At 57.4% G+C, this 19355-nt stretch overlaps 1 protein-coding gene across 7 annotated transcripts in view; it reads right to left on the minus strand.

The window, feature by feature from the left end:
* The window catches only part of LOC140901111 (uncharacterized), a 34753-nt gene that overhangs the window by 10292 nt on the left and 5106 nt on the right, over positions 1-19355 (minus strand). For 4 of the 7 annotated variants that reach the window (XM_078849661.1, XM_078849664.1, XM_078849660.1 and 1 more), the window contains exons 2-23: positions 19244-19294; positions 18832-18975; positions 15885-16028; positions 14808-14945; positions 14254-14400; positions 13150-13296; positions 12841-12978; positions 12288-12434; positions 11196-11342; positions 10886-11023; positions 10333-10479; positions 9241-9387; positions 8931-9068; positions 8379-8525; positions 7302-7448; positions 6993-7130; positions 6389-6465; positions 5423-5506; positions 3989-4166; positions 2984-3103; positions 1491-1672; positions 300-470 (exon numbers count right to left, since the gene is read on the minus strand). In XM_078849661.1, coding sequence (XP_078705787.1) covers positions 300-470; positions 1491-1672; positions 2984-3103; positions 3989-4166; positions 5423-5506; positions 6389-6465; positions 6993-7130; positions 7302-7448; positions 8379-8525; positions 8931-9068; positions 9241-9387; positions 10333-10479; positions 10886-11023; positions 11196-11342; positions 12288-12434; positions 12841-12978; positions 13150-13296; positions 14254-14400; positions 14808-14945; positions 15885-16028; positions 18832-18975; positions 19244-19294 — 3017 coding nt within the window. The remainder of the gene's footprint in view (positions 1-299; positions 471-1490; positions 1673-2983; positions 3104-3988; positions 4167-5422; positions 5507-6388; positions 6466-6992; positions 7131-7301; positions 7449-8378; positions 8526-8930; positions 9069-9240; positions 9388-10332; positions 10480-10885; positions 11024-11195; positions 11343-12287; positions 12435-12840; positions 12979-13149; positions 13297-14253; positions 14401-14807; positions 14946-15884; positions 16029-18831; positions 18976-19243; positions 19295-19355) is intronic. The other 3 variants (XM_078849663.1, XM_078849662.1, XM_073319363.2) reach the window with 3 other exon arrangements.

The following is a 19355-nucleotide window of genomic DNA, read 5'->3' on the forward strand; positions in this document are numbered from 1 at the left end:
GAGGCGGGGCAGATGGCTCGTTAGGAGGCCACGCATCGTCCCACGCGGGGCAGTTAATGCAGCTGGGGCTTTGCGGAGGGACCATGGAATGGGGAACCACCTGCGATCGGCCCATGATGCCCACCTCCAGTGCTCACCCCAGCCCCTTTGCGCTTTCTCCAGCGCTGCCCCCTCCCCACGCCGGGGAGGGGCTCCTCGTAAACGTCCCCAGAACTACCTCCTTGTCCTCCTTCAATCTCTCCTTGGCTGAGAGGGTGCCTGACGTCCCCCAGCAAAGCCCGCAGCCTCAGTCCCATTACCGTTATCTCCCCCGATGCCATGAGGACGGCCAGGTTGGAGACGCGATTGCAGCTGCACGTGGTGTGAGTGGCATTGCTGTGCAGGACCCCGCACCCTGCCCGAGACCAGCTGCCACGCCAGGCCGTGGCCTCCCACGAGACGCAGATGAGCTGGTCAGGGCTGCTGCTTGGCTGCAAAAAAAAAAAAAACGGGGGGGGAAGGTGGAAGGAATAACGCAGAATGGAAAAAACGTGATACCAGGGGAGCGGGTCAGGCACTCCAAGAGAGCGCTTGAGAGGCAGACTAACAGAGGCCGTGCGGGCCAGTGGACGGGGTGGAACTCAGGAGACCTGAGTTTTAGTCCTGACTCTGCCACTGGCCTGCTGTGTGACCTTGACTGAATCACTCGCCTGCTCTGTGCCTCAGTTTCCCCTCCCACCCTTTGTCTAGACAGACTAAGCGCTTGGCATCAAGGGCTCTCTCACACGATGAGCCGTTCCTGCCAGAAGGGGGTGCTCATTTCAGCCTGTGCATTAGCACAAATATTGAACAGTAGGGCAGAGGGTTAACAAGACTCTCCATCGCCCCCCACAGAGAGTGGGCCAGAGAACACATATGGGGTGGTTCTGAAGGGCTCCCAGACTCTGCGTCTGCCTTAATGAAGCAAAAGCAAATCTATCCCTGCTCCTAGTATTAACTCCTAGCTCTTCAGTGCTTTCCATCCATCTAACAAGGCGCTTTACAAAGAAGGTCACTATCACTACCCCCATTTGACATATGGGGAAACTGAGGCACCGAGCGAGGGAAAATATCAAGGTCACCCAGCAGGCCAGTAGCAGAACCAGGAGTAGAACCTAGATCTCTCACTAGTGCTCTATCCACTAGGCCACACTGTCTCCCCTGTGTTCCTCTTTGCTCTCTTCCCCTGCCTCCCAGCCCTAGTGGTGGGAGATTTATGAGGCTACTACTGAGACTCAGATAATGGAAGTGGCCTGTTAGCGGCTGAAGCAGAAATTCAGACTTTTGGATCATGAGTTCAATCCCCCCCTTCCCCCGAAAAGGCAGCACCACACTTGGGGGACAACACAAGAATTCCTCCCCACCTGAGAGTTAATTCAACGCAGCATCCCCACCAGAGGAGCCAGGCTGCTCCTGAAAAGTCGGAATCAACCCCAGCAGCAGTTCACGGAGGGACATGCAGCCGGCCTTACCATGAGGTTCTGGAAGGTGTAGTTGACTGGATCCGGGAAATCGGTCTTGGTCTGGCTGGTCAGGACAGCACTCACGACCCTGGAATTCATCCAGACTGAGGTGGCCCTTTGGCCATGGAAGAAGCTGCCATTCAGGATGGACTCCATGCCCATGTAGGAGGCAAACGCCACTCCAGCCCGGGCTGCAAGTATCCCCAAGGAGAAACCAGGTGAGTTAGCAGCTTTTTTACCCACATTCCACCGGGGGGCCTCTCAAAGCACTGTACAACTCCCCCATTTCAGGAGCTGGGTAATGTATTGCTTTAGACCCACACACGGATAAAAATGAGGCACAGAAAAGTAACACAACAGCACAGCAAACCTGCAGCAGCGCTGGGAAGAGAACCCAGGTGTCTGGATAGCCAGTGCAGCTCAGCTGGCACTGATGATAAGACAGAGGGGCTGTCCATAAACTACAGAACACAACAGGGGGCAGAGGGCTCCTTAATGTTGTGTGTTTGTTTCAGTGTTATAAGGGGTGGGTGGATCTTGAAAATCCCCCCCAAATGTGTGACAGTTTTTGGAGAGCCCCTGAAGACGGTTTTCTCAAAACATCTGATATTAATAGAGCTAGTTGGAAAAGGGTTTTTTTCCCTGGTGAAAATCTTGAGTTTGGGCGGGGGGGGGAATGGAAACCAAATTTTTGATTTGAAAATGCCACTGCAATGCCTCCTGGGAGTTGTGGTTCGGGTGCTTCGTGCTCCTGTTTCTCCTCTATGAGCCAGGCTCCCTGGTTGGACTGAATCTCCCATGATGCACCAGGGCAGTCATCTAGCCACAGTGCATCATGGGAGAGGAAGCCTGGCTGGAGACCCTAGCCTGTGGAGGGGAATGGGAGTATGAGGCTTCAGGGACACGATTTCAGAATCAAAATATTTTAGCTCTTCAGCCCAAAGCAGAAAATATTTCAGGTTTGAGGACATTTGGGGCAGCCAGTTTTTCAACACGTAATCTACGTTTTCTGCAGAAATCAGCCACTTCATGAAGAATTCCATTTTCCGAGGACCCAGTTTTCCATTGAAGTACAGTGTAGATGGAACAGTTTTGACCAGCCCTCATTCTTAATTCTTCTAGTTCCCTTTATTCTAGTAAGCTTGACTAGGACAGAAGGACTTTATATTTGTAGGCGTAAGGACCCAGGAATTCCCATTCCATCACAGAGCCCTGTTCTGTGAGCCCTGTACCCCATACCCCAGCCACCCCAAATCACATAAATAGTGCATCTAATTCACTTTCCCATCTCTCTGTGTCAGCACAGACCAATGGTCCATCTAAGCTGGAATCTCCTGCCATTGCCAGTGATGCTTCCAGAGGTATAAAACCTCCTGTACTTTACCTGTGCAATACTGCCAGTTGGTGGTGAGGGCTGGGGGAGCCCATTCCCACCCCGAATGGGGCAGCTGAGAAGCAAGCCTGGGAAATCTGCCTCACACCCTCTGGTGGTGGTGATGTACCTTGTGCCACTGTTCCCTGGATCGTTCTGCAGCTAATCTTCATGGTCTCCCCTTTGACTTCCAGGCTGATGACTGAGTCCTTTCCGGGGCAGCCGTCCTCAATGACTTTGGTCTGGACATCTAAGGAGAGGGGGAAAGAGCATGGTCTGATACAGCACAATGGCTCCTCGGGCAAGGGCCATCACTTGCTCTGCAGAGCTGAGCCACGGGTGTGGCAGAGAGAGAAGGAAATGGAGAGATACGTCCAGCTGAAGGGAAGAGGCCCACAGGAAAGAGATGGGGAGGAAGTTTCATGGGGTCCTTGGACCAAGCCTCTCCCGAGGGGTTTAAGAACAAGGGGAGACTGGGGAGCTGTAGATGGGGGCAGGGGATGTGGCCTTGCTTGAGAATGGGAACTGCAGCTGCCAGCACACGCTGGCTGGAGTCCAAAGAGCTGGGACCTAGGGGTATGGCCTTGTGCTTCAGGCAGTCGCCTGGGACTCAGGAGATCCAAGCTGAATTCCCAGCTCTGCCACTGAATCCCTGTGTGACCCTGGGCAAGTCACTGCAGCTCCCTGCCTCAGTTTCCCACCTCTGTAAAATAGGGATATGAGCCTCCCTTTGTTTGTCTAAATTGTAAGTTCTTCGCGGCATGGACTGTCTCTCCGTCCGTGTCTGTGCAGCGCCTGGCACAACAGTGCCCCGGTCTCGGCTGGGGTTTCTAGGTGCTACCGTAATGTTCATAATAGGGAGGCCATGGAAAAATAGGTGATACCGTAATGTTCATAATAGGGAGGCCATGGAAAAATAGGTGATACCGTAATGTTCATAATAGGGAGGCCATGGAAAAATAGGTGATACTGTAACGTTCATAATAAGGAGACTATAGAGAAATTGAGCTAACTAGATATGGCACCTGCTGATTGGTCACCAGGCAGGCTCCATCCCTACTGGGCTGAGTCACGCTGCTTGTGATATGCAGTGGCCACCTGTTCTGACCCCCCCGCCCCCAACCCAGCTTCCTACCCAGTTGTTCCATCTGGATGGTCTGGCTCCCCTTCCTGGTGGGGTTGGCGAAGGCAGCCAGCAGGACGCTCTCCACCCTCTGCAGGAAGACGGTGGCCATGGTGGAGAGCTGCTCCATGCTCAGGTTGGACCAGGAGGGCGTCTGCTCCAGGATGGAGGCAAATCCCGCAGCGGCTTTCTACGGGGGGGGGCAAGAGAGAGAGAGCGAGAGAGAGAGAGAGAGAGAGAGAGCTCTTATTGGCTGTGCTGCGTTACCCCAGCAACGGTCGGCCAATCTCCTAAGAGCTGCTGATGGGCACGCTCACAGCTGCCCTTCATCCCACCTGCTCTGAGGTGCCACGTGTGCAGCATGCCCCCTCTAGTGGCTGGTCCATCAAGGTCTGAGCCAGCTACAGGGCCGGGGTCCGCTCCATGGCCAACGGGAGGCTTTGAATGACTTCACTGGGCTTAAGCTCAGGCCTGCAGCCTGTTGGCTCAAGCACTAGCGGCTCGTGCCTCTAAAGCTGAGCTTCCCCGGTCCAGCCCTGCCACGAGCCGGCGTGGCACCGATTAGATCTCTCGACAGCAAGAGGCTGGTGAAGCAAGAGCCGGGCCTGGCAGGTGGGCAGCTCAGCTCCGTGGGGGACTGGTGGCATGAGCCCTTCTGGAGCTGCGTCAATGGGCTCTGGGGGTCATCCCATCCCTCCCCAAAGAACTCACCGACTCAGGAGAAGCAAAAAACCCAGCTCAGAAAAGGTCGGAAATCAGAGGCCAGCTGTGCCTTTCGGAAGGCGGGAGCTGGCCCCAGTGCTGGCCGTCCTTAGCAGGGTGTCATTTTCCAGCCATCAGCCCTGTTCTCTTCCACTGGCAGGGAATTCTAAGACCCACCCACCCCCAAGTTATAGGGCTCAGTGGGGTGGGGGTTCGGTGATGCAAGAGGGTCTAGAGCAGGGGTGGGACAGGTAGAGAAGGCTGTGCCCCCCAAACAGCCTGGCCCCTGCCCCTATTCACCCCCTCCCACTTCCCACCCCCTGACTGCCCCCCTCAGAACCCCCGACCTAACCAACCCCTCCCCTGCTCCTTGTCCCCTGACTTGCCCCTCCTGGGACCCCCGGCCCCAAACCGCGCCGCCCGGGATCCCACCCCCTATCCAACCCCCCTGCTCCCTGTGCCCTGACTGCCCCCCGGACCCCCGCCCCAACCCCCACACCGCTGCGCACACCGCCGCCCCTTTCCACACCACTGAGAGCGGCAGGAGCTGGCAGCCCCACTGCCCACGCGGCAGCATGGCTGCAGGGGAGGGGGAACAGCGGGGAAGGGGCCAGGGGCGAGCCTCCTGGGCCAGGAGCTCAGGGGCCGGGCAGGACGGTCCCGTGGGCCCCCGCGGGCCATAGTTTGCCCACCTCTGGTCCAGAGAGACTGAAAGCTGCAATAAAACATCCAGACTTCTCTTACCACCAGAGAGACGGTGGAGTTCTTCCTTTCGTAGGGGTCTCCCAAGACGCTGAAGGTGGAGGTCAATAAAGTGCAGAAGGCAGCCTGTGCAGAAGGAGGGGGCCGGAGCAGAAGGGAAAGCCCGTCGTACAACACCAAGTCAGTCGTACAGCAGGAAGGTTGGTCTTGTGGTCAAGGAATGGGGCTGGGACCCATGGGTTCAAATTGCAGCACAGTCAGGAAGTCATTTTATTTCTCACCATTTCCGTTCCCCACCTGTACATTGGGGCCACTAATCCTGTCTTGTCCACTTCCATTGTAAGTCTTGGGGGCATGGACTGCTTCTTACTATGTGTCCATGCAGCACCTGGCACAATGCGGGCCCAGATCTTGGTCCGGGGGAGGGGGAAGAGGTCTCTGCAGCACCCAGCTTGAAGCCAGGGTGCTACTGCAAAGTATTGTGGGTGGCAGGAAGGGACAAGGGAGATTTGGGGTTCCAGAGGTTCTACTGGTGGTACCGTGGGGATCGGGACTGGTGCTGCTAGGGTCGGGGGGGGGAGTGGGCTGCGGGGAGCTATGGCTTCCTACACTGGGATTTTCCACCCACAAAAGATTTGAAGATTCTTGTCAATTTCCTGTAACCTGCACTTTGCTGCTGGTTCACTGGCAGGGATGAGGATGTTTTGCCCCATGGATTAAAATCCCCAGAGCCAGTAGCTTTGCTGTGGCCGTCGAGGGCCGCACTGCAGATGAAATTGAGCAACTCAACTACATGGCAGCACTCGTGCAAGGTTCCTGAAAGGTGCCCAGGAAGTGGCGAACGCCGGCTCCCTGCAAACTCAGGCCCATTTGAAGGCATCTCAAGGCAGGCACCCCCAAAACAATCACTCAGCTGCTTTAAAGAATTTCAGACAGCGTCCCCCACACGGCCTTTGCCGTGAGGGTCCCTAGATCAGTGGGGCGTGTCAACTATGCTGGGATACGTACATCGTCTGGGGATGAGCCGGGAGCCGCGTCCAGCCTTTGGTTGTGGCATTTCCTCACCGGATCGTTTGAAGCGACCTCTAGGAGGAAATGAACAAAAAAAAGGGAAAAAAATCAAACGTGCATGAAATCCCTGGGCGTCCCCATCCAGGATGCAAAGGGTTTAAAAATCCTGCTGGTAAAACCAGTGACTTCCAGGTCTCGCGGCTACTACCCAAGCAAGCCCCACTGTTTGCTGACCCCAGATCTGGGTAAGAGGGAGATCCCTATTTTCACGCAGGATTCACATCCAGGAGTCTGGTCACTCTTTTTCAAGGAGAAGTGGAGGGGGGGGTGATGACGTCTCCCACAAAACCCCTTGGCAACGATAGCCCAGTGGGTAGCACGTGCACCTGAGATACGGGACACGAGGGGTCAATTTCCTCCTCTCTGCCTGATGTACAACCCTGGGTCTCCCAATCTCCCCGGAGACAGCTCCAGGGTCGCACTCCAGGGTGGGCAGCGGGAGCCGCTCAGACCCTCGCTCTCGTCTGCGGGACGACCGGAGAGCCGGCCTCAGTCGCCCACCCCCAGAGCTCCACCCACAGCCCCCCCACGGGACGCTTACCTGTGCAGCTGAACGGGATGCCAGGCTGGCTGGGGGGGAGGTAGCCTGGGGGACACATGCAGGTGTAACTGCCTGGGGTGTTGGTGCACACGGAGCTGGGCCCGCAGGGCGACGGGTCCTGGGAACATTCGTCAATATCTAGGGGAGGGAATCCACGTTGGATTGAGCGATGCTAGGACACCAGGCTTTTACTGCCCCAGGCCACCCACTCCCTGATCCGAAGCCCATTGGAGTCAGTGGGAATCTTTCCACGAGCCTCAGTGGCCCCTTGGATCGATCGCTCTGCTCTGTGCCAGAAGCAGCACCCACCGTTGCACTGCGCTGCTGGCTGGGTGAAGCGCTGCTCCCCAGAACTGGATGCAAACCCGGTATTGCAGGTGCAGAAGTGGCTTCCTGGGGTGTTGGTGCAGGTGGCGGACGCAGGGCACGATGCCAGATCCAGACACTCGTCGACATCTGTGACAGGGGAAGGAGCTATGGGTCCAGCTCTGTACAACGGAGCCTTCCCTTGATGGGAGGAGCAGGGGGAAAGACGGCAGGTCCCAGCAGCTGGCATCGGAGGGGACACCGTGCCACGAATATGGTTCCCAACAGGTTTGCAAAATACTTCCCATTCCCAAGAGGCAGCGGGTGCTAGTGGCCTGAGAAGCGGGAGCCAGGATGCCTGGGTTCTCTCCTCAGCTTTGGGAGGAGAGTCAGGTTGGGTAGCTGGAGCAAGGAGGGGCGGAGGGACGAAGAGTCAGGATTCACATCCAGGAGTCTGGTCACCCTTTTTCAAGGAGAAGTGGATGGGGGTGATACCGCCTCCCCCAAAATCCTTTGGAACCGATAGCCCAGTGGGTAGCGCGTGCACCAGAGATACGGGACACGAAGGGTCAATTTCAATCTCTTTGCCTGATCTACAACCCTGGGTCTCCCAATCTCCCTGGACAGAACCCTAACCACTAGGCTACACGGCTGGTATCTCTCAAGCTCTCCGGTTCGGGAACACAGTCATTGCAACCAGGGGCCTGGAACCTGGCTCTCCCCCTTGAGTATCTGGTCACAGCAGGTTGCTGGGCTGAGGCACCCAGGTCAGGTTCCTGTACCCACCGTGGACTGGCTCCATCCCAGAGAGAGACCAGAGACTTTTACACACAGCCAGCAACAGCTGGTCCAGGCTCCGGCCAAGTACGTTATGCAGGGGGCCACCCGGTGCTGAACATGATAATACAGTTTAGCCGTCACCTGTGAGCTGGACAGACACTCTCTGGCCCCAGGAATATCTATGTCCCCCTAGAGAAGCCCACCCTGACTGGGCAGAGAAGCTGTTTCAAACCAGGGTGGGGGCTCAGATTTTGTCCTTCTCGGGGGCGAGAGGCCAGGGAAGGTTGCTTGGATGGTCACCTGTGCAGAGGGTTGTTCCGGGTACCCACGGCCCTGGCGTAGACCGACGGTGCCCTGGTGAGCACTGGCAGGTGTAGATCCGAGGTGTGTTGAGGCAGGAGGCATTGGGCCCGCAGATTGCAGGGTTTCGGGCACATTCATCCACATCTGCCAGCAGATAACTTGGAATTAGTCTGTGTGTTTATTACATGCATTACGGTACCACCTACAGGCCCCACTGCGCTAGGCGCTGCACAGTCCAACAAGACAAAGTGCGGGAGGGGGGCAGAGGCCAGGAGAGGGGCAGAGACTCCGTAGGTCAGGGCAGCGCCGGGACTGGAACTCCCGTCTCCTCATTCCCGGGCAGCCGCCCGACCCACTGAGCAAACCTGTTGAGCCAGCCGTGAAGACACAGCCAGCTTGCCCCAGTTCCCAGGGCTCTGGAGACAGTCGCACTCCAGGGTGGGCAGTGGGAGCCACTCAGACCCTCGCTCTCGTCTGTGGGACGACCGGAGAGCCGGCCTCAGCCTCCCACCCCAGAGCTCCACCCACAGCCCCCGACGGGACACTTACCTGTGCAGCTGAATGGGATGCCAGGCTGGCTGGGGGGGAGGTAGCCTGGGGGACACGTGCAGGCGTAACTGCCCGGGGTGTTGGTGCAGACGGAGCTGGGGCCGCAGGGCGATGGGTCCCGGGAACATTCGTCAATATCTAGGGGAGGGAATCCACGTTGGACTGAGCGATGCTAGGACACCAGGGTTTTTACTGCCCCAGGCAACCCACACCCTGATCCAAAGCCCATTGGAGTCAGTGGGAATCTTTCCACCAGCCTCAGTGGCCCCTTGGATCGATCGCTCTGCTCTGTGCCAGAAGCAGCACCCACCGTTGCACTGCGCTGCTGGCTCGGTGAAGCGCTGCTCCCCAGAACTGGATGCAAACCCGGTATTGCAGGTGCAGAAGTGGCTTCCTGGGGTGTTGGTGCAGGTGGCGGACGCAGGGCACGAGGCCAGATCCAGACACTCATCGACATCTGTGACAGGGGAAGGAGCTATGGGTCCAGCTCTGCACAACGGAGCCTTCCCTTGATGGGAGGAGCAGGGGGAAAGACGGCAGGTCCCAGCAGCTGGCATCGGAGGGGGCACCGTGCCAGGAATATGGTTCCCAACAGGTTTGCAAAATACTTCCCATTCCCAAGAGGCAGCGGGTGCTAGTGGCCTGAGAAGCGGGAGCCAGGATGCCTGGGTTCTCTCCTCAGCTTTGGGAGGAGAGTCAGGTTGGGTAACTGGAGCAAGGAAGGGCGGACGGACAAAGAGTCAGGATTCACATCCAGGAGTCTGGTCACCCTTTTTCAAGGAGAAGTGGACGGGGGTGATACCGCCTCCCACAAAACCCCTTGGCACCGATAGCCCAGTGGGTAGCACGTGCACCTGAGATTCGGGACACGAAGGGTCAATTTCCCCTTGTCTGCCTCATGTACAACCCTGGGTCTCCCAATCTCCCTGGAGAGAGCCCCAACCACTAGGCTACATGGCTGGTTTCTCTCAAGCTCTCCGGTTGGGGAACATAGTCATTGCAACCAGGGGCCTGGAACCTGGCTCTCCCCCTTGAGTATCTGGTCACAGCAGGTTGCTGGGCTGAGGCACCCAGGTCAGGTTCCTGTACCCACCATGGACTGGCTCCATCCCAGAGAGAGACCAGAGACTGTTCCCCTTGGTGCTTTAACACACAGCCAGCGAAAGCTGGTCCCGGCTCTGGCCAAGTACGTTATGCAGGGGGCCACCCGGTGCTGAACATGATAATACAGTTTAGCCGTCACCTGTGAGCTGGACAGACACTCTCTGGCCCCAGGAATATCTATGTCCCCCTAGAGAAGCCCACCCTGACTGGGCAGAGAAGCTGTTTCAAACCAGGGTGGGGGCTCAGATTTTGTCCTTCTCGGGGGCGAGAGGCCGGGGAAGGTTGCTTGGATGGTCACCTGTGCAGAGGGTTGTTCCGGGTACCCACGGCCCTGGCGTAGACCGACGGTGCCCTGGTGAGCACTGGCAGGTGTAGCTCCCAGGTGTGTTGAGGCAGGAGGCATTGGGCCCGCAGATTGCAGGGTTTCGGGCACATTCATCCACATCTGCCAGCAGATAACTTGGAATTAGTCTGTGTGTTTATTACATGCATTACGGTACCACCTACAGGCCCCACTGCGCTAGGCACTGCACAGTCCAACAAGACAAAGTGCGGGAGGGGGGCAGAGGCCAGGAGAGGGGCAGAGACGCCGCAGGTCAGGGCAGCGCCGGGACTGGAACTCCCGTCTCCTCATTCCCGGGCAGCCGCCCGACCCACTGAGCAAACCTGTTGAGCCAGCCGTGAAGACACAGCCAGCTTGCCCCAGTTCCCAGAGCTCTGGAGACAGTCGCACTCCAGGGTGGGCAGCGGGAGCCGCTCAGACCCTCGCTCTCGTCTGCGGGACGACCGGAGAGCCGGCCTCAGCCTCCCACCCCCAGAGCTCCACCCACAGCCCCCCACGGGACACTTACCTGTGCAGCTGAATGGGAGGCCAGGCTGGCTGGGGGGGAGGTAGCCTGGGGGACACGTGCAGGCGTAACTGCCCGGGGTGTTGGTGCACACGGAGCTGGGGCCGCAGGGCGATGGGTCCCGGGAACATTCGTCAATATCTAGGGGAGGGAATCCACGTTGGACTGAGCGATGCTAGGACACCAGGGTTTTTACTGCCCCAGGCAACCCACACCCTGATCCAAAGCCCATTGGAGTCAGTGGGAATCTTTCCACCAGCCTCAGTGGCCCCTTGGATCGATCGCTCTGCTCTGTGCCAGAAGCAGCACCCACCGTTGCACTGCGCTGCTGGCTCGGTGAAGCGCTGCTCCCCAGAACTGGATGCAAACCCGGTATTGCAGGTGCAGAAGTGGCTTCCTGGGGTGTTGGTGCAGGTGGCGGACGCAGGGCACGAGGCCAGATCCAGACACTCGTCGACATCTGTGACAGGGGAAGGAGCTATGGGTCCAGCTCTGCACAACGGAGCCTTCCCTTGATGGGAGGAGCAGGGGGAAAGACGGCAGGTCCCAGCAGCTGGCATCGGAGGGGGCACCGTGCCAGGAATATGGTTCCCAACAGGTTTGCAAAATACTTCCCATTCCCAAGAGGCAGCGGGTGCTAGTGGCCTGAGAAGCGGGAGCCAGGATGCCTGGGTTCTCTCCTCAGCTTTGGGAGGAGAGTCAGGTTGGGTAACTGGAGCAAGGAGGGGCGGAGGGAGGGGGAGTCAGGATTCACATCCAGGAGTCTGGTCACCCTTTTTCAAGGAGAAGTGGACGGGGGTGATACCGCCTCCCCCAAAATCCTTTGGAACCGATAGCCCAGTGGGTAGTGCGTGCACCAGAGATACGGGACATGAAGGGTCAATTTCAACCTCTCTGCCTGATCTACAACCCTGGGTCTCCCAGTCTCCCCGGAGAGAACCCTAACCACTAGGCTACACGGCTGGTTTCTCTCAAGCTCTCCGGTTGGGGAACACAGTCATTGCAACCAGGGGCCTGGAACCTGGCTCTCCCCCTTGAGTATGTGGTCACAGCATGTTGCCGGACTGAGGCACCCAGGTCAGGTTCCTGTACCCACCGTGGACTGGCTCCATCCCAGAGAGAGACCAGAGACTGTTCCCCTTGGTGCTTTAACACACAGCCAGCGAAAGCTGGTCCCGGCTCTGGCCAAGTACGTTATGCAGGGGGCCACCCGGTGCTGAACATGATAATACAGTTTAGCCGTCACCTGTGAGCTGGACAGACACTCTCTGGCCCCAGGAATATCTATGTCCCCCTAGAGAAGCCCACCCTGACTGGGCAGAGAAGCTGTTTCAAACCAGGGTGGGGGCTCAGATTTTGTCCTTCTCGGGGGCGAGAGGCTGGGGAAGGTTGCTTGGATGGTCACCTGTGCAGAGGGTTGTTCCGGGTACCCACGGCCCTGGCGTAGACCGACGGTGCCCTGGTGAGCACTGGCAGGTGTAGCTCCCAGGTGTGTTGAGGCAGGAGGCATTGGGCCCGCAGATTGCAGGGTTTCGGGCACATTTATCCACATCTGCCAGCAGATAACTTGGAATTAGTCTGTGTGTTTATTACATGCATTACGGTACCACCTACAGGCCCCACTGCGCTAGGCGCTGCACAGTCCAACAAGACAAAGTGCGGGAGGGGGGCAGAGGCCAGGAGAGGGGCAGAGACTCCGTAGGTCAGGGCAGCGCCGGGACTGGAACTGCCGTCTCCTCATTCCCGGGCAGCCGCCCGACCCACTGAGCAAACCTGTTGAGCCAGCCGTGAAGACACAGCCAGCTTGTCCCAGCTCCCAGAGCTCTGGAGACAGTCGCACTCCAGGGTGGGCAGCGGGAGCCGCTCAGACCCTCGCTCTCGTCTGCGGGACGACCGGAGAGCCGGCCTCAGCCTCCCACCCCCAGAGCTGCACCCTCAGGCCCCCACGGGACGCTTACCTGTGCAGCTGAACGGGATGCCAGGCTGGCTGCGGGGGAGGTAGCCTGGGGGACACGTGCAGGCGTAACTGCCCGGGGTGTTGGTGCACACGGAGCTGGGCCCGCAGGGCGATGGGTCCCGGGAACATTCGTCAATATCTAGGGGAGGGAATCCACGTTGGACTGAGCGATGCTAGGACACCAGGCTTTTACTGCCCCAGGCCACCCACTCCCTGATCCAAAGCCCATTGGAGTCAGTGGGAATCTTTCCACCAGCCTCAGTGGCCCCTTGGATCGATCGCTCTGCTCTGTGCCAGAAGCAGCACCCACCGTTGCACTGCGCTGCTGGCTCGGTGAAGCGCTGCTCCCCAGAACTGGATGCAAACCCGGTATTGCAGGTGCAGAAGTGGCTTCCTGGGGTGTTGGTGCAGGTGGCGGACGCAGGGCACGAGGCCAGATCCAGACACTCGTCGACATCTGTGACAGGGGAAGGAGCTATGGGTCCAGCTCTGCACAACGGAGCCTTCCCTTGATGGGAGGAGCAGGGGGAAAGACGGCAGGTCCCAGCAGCTGGCATCGGAGGGGGCACCGTGCCAGGAATATGGTTCCCAACAGGTTTGCAAAATGCTGCCCATTCCCAAGAGGCAGCGGGTGCTAGTGGCCTGAGAAGCGGGAGCCAGGATGCCTGGGTTCTCTCCTCAGCTTTGGGAGGAGAGTCAGGTTGGGTAACTGGAGCAAGGAGGGGCGGAGGGAGGGGGAGTCAGGATTCACATCCGGGAGTCTGGTCACCCTTTTTCAAGGAGAAGTGGACGGGGGTGATACCGCCTCCCCCAAAATCCTTTGGAACCGATAGCCCAGTGGGTAGCGCGTGCACCAGAGATACGGGACATGAAGGGTCAATTTCAACCTCTCTGCCTGATCTACAACCCTGGGTCTCCCAGTCTCCCCGGAGAGAACCCTAACCACTAGGCTACACGGCTGGTTTCTCTCAAGCTCTCCGGTTGGGGAACACAGTCATTGCAACCAGGGGCCTGGAACCTGGCTCTCCCCCTTGAGTATCTGGTCACAGCAGGTTGCCGGACTGAGGCACCCAGGTCAGGTTCCTGTACCCACCGTGGACTGGCTCCATCCCAGAGAGAGACCAGAGACTGTTCCCCTTGGTGCTTTAACACACAGCCAGCGAAAGCTGGTCCCGGCTCTGGCCAAGTACGTTATGCACGGGGCCACCTGGTGCTGAACATGATAATACAGTTTAGCCGTCACCTGTGAGCTGGACAGACACTCTCTGGCCCCAGGAATATCCATGTCCCCCTAGAGAAGCCCACCCTGACTGGGCAGAGAAGCTGTTTCAAACCAGGGTGGGGGCTCAGATTTTGTCCTTCTCGGGGGCAAGGGCTAGGGCGAGAGGCCAGGGAAGGTTGCTTGGATGGTCACCTGTGCAGAGGGTTGTTCCGGGTACCCACGGCCCTGGCGTAGACCGACGGTGCCCTGGTGAGCACTGGCAGGTGTAGCTCCCAGGTGTGTTGAGGCAGGAGGCATTCGGCCCGCAGATTGCAGGGTTTCGGGCACATTCATCCACATCTGCCAGGAGATGACTTGGAATTAGTCTGTGTGTTTATTACAGGTATTATGGTAGCACTTAGAGGCCCCATTGCGCTAGGCGCTGCACAGTCCAACAAGACAAAGTGCGGGAGGGGGGCAGAGGCCAGGAGAGGGGCAGAGACTCCGTAGGTCAGGGCAGCGCCGGGACTGGAACTCCCGTCTCCTCATTCCCGGGCAGCCGCCCGACCCACTGAGCAAACCTGTTGAGCCAGCCGTAAAGACACAGCCAGCTTGCCCCAGTTCCCAGGGCTCTGGAGACAGTCGCACTCCAGGGTGGGCAGCGGGAGCCGCTCAGACCCTCGCTCTCGTCTGCGGGACGACCGGAGAGCCGGCCTCAGCCTCCCACCCCCAGAGCTCCACCCACAGCCCCCCCACGGGACGCTTACCTGTGCAGCTGAACGGGATGCCAGGCTGGCTGGGGGGGAGGTAGCCTGGGGGACACGTGCAGGCGTAACTGCCCAGGGTGTTGGTGCAGACGGAGCTGGGGCCGCAGGGCGATGGGTCCTGGGAACATTCGTCAATATCTAGGGGAGGGAATCCACGTTGGACTGAGCGATGCTAGGACACCAGGGTTTTTACTGCCCCTGTCCACCCACACCCTGATCCAAAGCCCATTGGAGTCAGTGGGAATCTTTCCACCAGCCTCAGTGGCCCCTTGGATCGATCGCTCTGCTCTGTGCCAGAACTGGCTCAGACCACGACCTATCTAGCCTGGAGTCCTGCTTTCAGCAGTGGCGGGTACTAGATGCTTTTGACGATCATTTCAGGTGTTCTCATTATTTATATCACACTCTAATCCTTCTTCAAAACCTGATAAATTTGCAGCCTCCATGGGATACGGTGGCAGGGAGTTTCACAGGTTAATACTGCATCATGTAAAAAGAAAAACAGTTTTCTTTTATCCATTTTAGGGGCTGGATTGTATGTGGCCCGGATATGGGTGCATAGGAGGAGGGAGCTCACAAGGAACCTCCCTGCGGGCCTCTGCGAGGATCATGCTTTCCTCCATATTCCTCCTGGTGGATCATGGTGTCCCAAAAGTGTGTGGGAAGGAGGTGGGGCCATTATATGCTCCTCCCCTCCATGCAAGGAATGGAATCAGGGCTGGAGGGGACTCTTTCTACACCCTGGGCTGCTCCGGGAGGAATTCAGCCACCATCCCCATGCCACCCTGCCCTGCTCCAGGGCTGCGTGCAGACTCACTATGGCTTTTCCATTTTATTGGCTGTCCCATGGTTTGGAGAGGGACAGATTGACAGGCGGGGGGAGCCAAGTCACTGAATCTCCTTGGCCACATATATCCCTTCCTTGCTTTCTTAGTCACTGCATCATGCTTTCTAGTCAGCGAAGTACTCAATACCGAACCTTCCCTGCAAGTGGAAGAGCCACTCCCGGTGACACTCGTGCAAGCTACATAACAGTGTCCCCAATGCACGGCTCCCCTTCTCCGAGCTCACACTCACCTTTGCACTTCACTTTTCGATCAGTGAAGTACTGCTCCCCAGAGCTAGATGCAAACCCACGTTTGCAGGCGCAGCGGTGGCTCCCAGGGATGTTTTCACAGGTTGCAAAAGCCGGACAGACAGATGAAGCTGCACACGCATCAGCTGGGAAATGACGAAGAAACAATTTAATGAATTAATAAGCCTTTGCACCCTTTGTCTTACATCTTCAATGTGCTTCAATGTGCACTTCGGACGGAAGAATCCCATGCACCGCTACAGACTAGGGACCGAATGGCTAGGCAGCAGTTCTGCAGAAAAGGACCTGGGGTGACAGTGGACGAGAAGCTGGATATGAGTCAACAGTGTGCCCTTGTTGCCAAGAAGGCCAATGGCATTTTGGGATGTATAAGTAGGGGCATAGCGAGCAGATCGAGGGACGTGATCGTCCCCCTCTATTCGACATTGGTGAGGCCTCATCTGGAGTCCTGTGTCCAGTTTTGGGCCCCACACTACAAAAAGGATGTGGACAAATTGGAGAGAGTCCAGCGGAGGGCAACAAAAATGATTAGGGGTCTGTAACACATGACTTATGAGGAGAGGCTGAGGGAGCTGGGATTGTTTAGTCTGCAGAAGAGAAGAATGAGGGGGGATTTGATAGCTGCTTTCAACTACCTGAGAGGTGGTTCCAGAGAGGATGGTTCTAGACTATTCTCAGTGGTAGAAGATGACAGGACAAGGAGTAATGGTCTCAAGTTGCAGTGGGGGAGGTTTAGGTTGGATATTAGGAAAAACTTTTTCACTAGAAGGGTGGTGAAACACTGGAATGCGTTACCTAGGGAGGTGGTAGAATCTCCTTCCTTAGAAGTTTTTAAGGTCAGGCTTGACAAAGCCCTGGCTAGGATGATTTAATTGGGGATTGGTCCTGCTTTGAGCAGGGGGTTGGACTAGATGACCTCCTGAGGTCCCTTCCAACCCTGATATTCTATGATTCTATGATTCATATTCATTCTTTAAGCCGACCGCACATGAGGAAGAGTGGGCCTAGTAGAATAGGTGGGTGAGGAGGTAGGATCAAGGCAGCTGGGCTCGCTTCTGAAGGCATCTGATGAAGAAGCAAGGACAGGCCTCCAGCCCCCTCCCCTGACACCAGGAAAGGAAAAGCTGGAGGTGGGGAGCGTAGGAACGGAGGCTGCGTATCGAGGGAGCTGATCCTCCGATATCACTGCGAGGGGAGGGGCTATTATACCCATTTTTCAGATGGGGAATTGAGGCCCCGAGAGAGTAAGGTCCAAAGCAGTAATTCGGGGAACTGCATTTGAGGCACACGGGACCTGCTGGCTCAGCTCCCGTAGCCTTCTGTAGCCTGTTGCATGTGCAGAGCCCAGCTCCCCTTGATCTCACTCGCAGCCGTGAGTGCTCAGCCCGTCTGAAGATCAGGCCCCGGGGCCTCAAGTCAACACACAGCTAGTGACTTGCCCAGCACTACACCGGAAGTCTGGGGGCCTGCAGATAACAAATCCCCTCCCTACCCAGCCCTGACTCGCCCCCAGAGCAGATCTAGCCCTGCACTCAATGTGGCCATGTAATGAAAGCCTATGGCATAATGCACACGCACAAGAGGAGAGAGAACTCTTGTCTTCTGGCATTTCCTCACTTCTGAGTGGTTATCTGGCAACCTTTAGAACAGTGGTCCCCACACTGTGGGGTGCGCCCCCTAGGAGGGCACGGGGGAACGTTTGGGGGGGCCAGCTCTGCACCCGGCCGCAGCGCCAGCCTTGGCCCCCTTACTCCTGTCCGTGTACCCCCTCACCCTGGGAGCCGCCGCCTCCCTCCGGCTGCTGGAGGGGAGGTGGGGTGGACAGGGGTGAGAGAGGGACATGACCCTGAAAAGTTTGGGGACCACTGCTTGAGAACGGTCTTTTAACAAAGGCGGTTTTGGTGCATGTATTTTCCTAGGTTTTTTCCAAAAGCAAACTGAAAAAACCCATCACGTGGCATCGTACGAAGAGCCACATGGGTCAGCAGCCGAGCTGGACCCTTAACATCCATTGCACAGGCCTCAGGCACTTGAGCTGAGGGAGAAACCAAGAGCCGCAGCAGCTTGTCAGTATCTATGCGAGGGAGGGGGCACTTTGCCGGGGAGTTCCCCAGATCCCTGCTGACAGCAGAGGAATGGGGAGACTCTGCAATCTTGGCCTCCATTCCAGGCTCTGGAGGGAGCATGGTCTAGTGGGTGCAGACCCATCCGCCCATTCCCCCAAGCTCGGCTCCTTCCACCCCATCCCCTCCAATCTGTCCTTGTGGCAGTTCTGTCTTTTCCCCAGTTCTGGCTCCTTGGCCCCATCCCATTCTGCACTCCTCAGGTTTCTCATCCCAGTCCCCGTCTCCTTGCCCAGCCTGTCCCAGCCTCCTCCCCATGCCTGATCCCCCCTCCAGGGTGGATTTGATTTAAATCAGGGTGAGGGTGGGGAGAACTCCTCCTACACCTTGGATTAAGACCACAAGAACAGCCAGACTGGGTCAGACCAATGGTCCATCTAGCCCAGTACCCTGTCTTCCAACAGTGGCCGGTGCCAGGTGCTTCAGAGGGAATGATGAGAACAGGGCAGTGACCGAGTGATCCACCCGCTCTCCAGTCCCAGTTGGCCGCAGTCTGGGTTGCTCAGCTTCCCCACCCACGGCTGTGTGCAGTTTCCACCGTCTAACTTCCATTGCTCTTTCCCAGTGTGACTGGCCGTTCCTGGGGTTGCTGATGGCCAGATTGCGGGAAGTCAAGTCATTAAATCTCCTTTGCCATGTATTGGCCTAGCCTGGCTCTCTTAGTCACCGCATCGTGCTTTCCAGTCCCCGATACTCTTTTCTCTAGTACCTGATGTATTATCTTCATCACACGATCCAGAGCTACGCCATGGCAGTCTCCCCAGTACAGAGCTCCCCGTCCCTTAGCTCTAGGGCTCACACTCACCATTGCAGCGGACGGCTGGATCGGTGAACTCCGTGGCCCCCGAAGTGGATACAAACCCACGTTGGCAGGTGCAGTAGTAGCCCTGACGAGCATTGATGCACGTTGCATAATCAGGGCACAGCATTGGATCGTCGCACCTGTTCACTGGGAAATGAAGAAGGAACCAGGGCTGGGCATTGAATTAAAGCGCAGCCCTGTTTAGCTGCCAGCGGAGAAGGTGGCTTTGTGGCAAGCGGGGACACAGCGCAAGAGAGCAGAAGGGAATGAAAAAGAAAATACACAGAAAGGTGGGGAAAGGGGAGGAGGAAATGGGATGGAAAGTTCTTTGCCCGTTCAAAGCCCCCCTCCAGCTGCAGGACACTGCGGGGTTCAGATCTGGAGATTTTGTGCAGGTTTCTAGGCATTAACTTACCAGCGCTGGAGAAATGCTGAGTCCCCTTGAAGCAGATGAGCCAGCAAAAGCCTGAAAGAGGAGAAACAACCAAGGAGGCTCTTATTTCACTGGATTTTAGTGCTGTTACCCA

The sequence above is a fragment of the Lepidochelys kempii genome, chromosome 20, assembly GCF_965140285.1.
Source record: "Lepidochelys kempii isolate rLepKem1 chromosome 20, rLepKem1.hap1, whole genome shotgun sequence".
Classification (NCBI taxonomy): Eukaryota; Metazoa; Chordata; order Testudines; family Cheloniidae; genus Lepidochelys; species Lepidochelys kempii.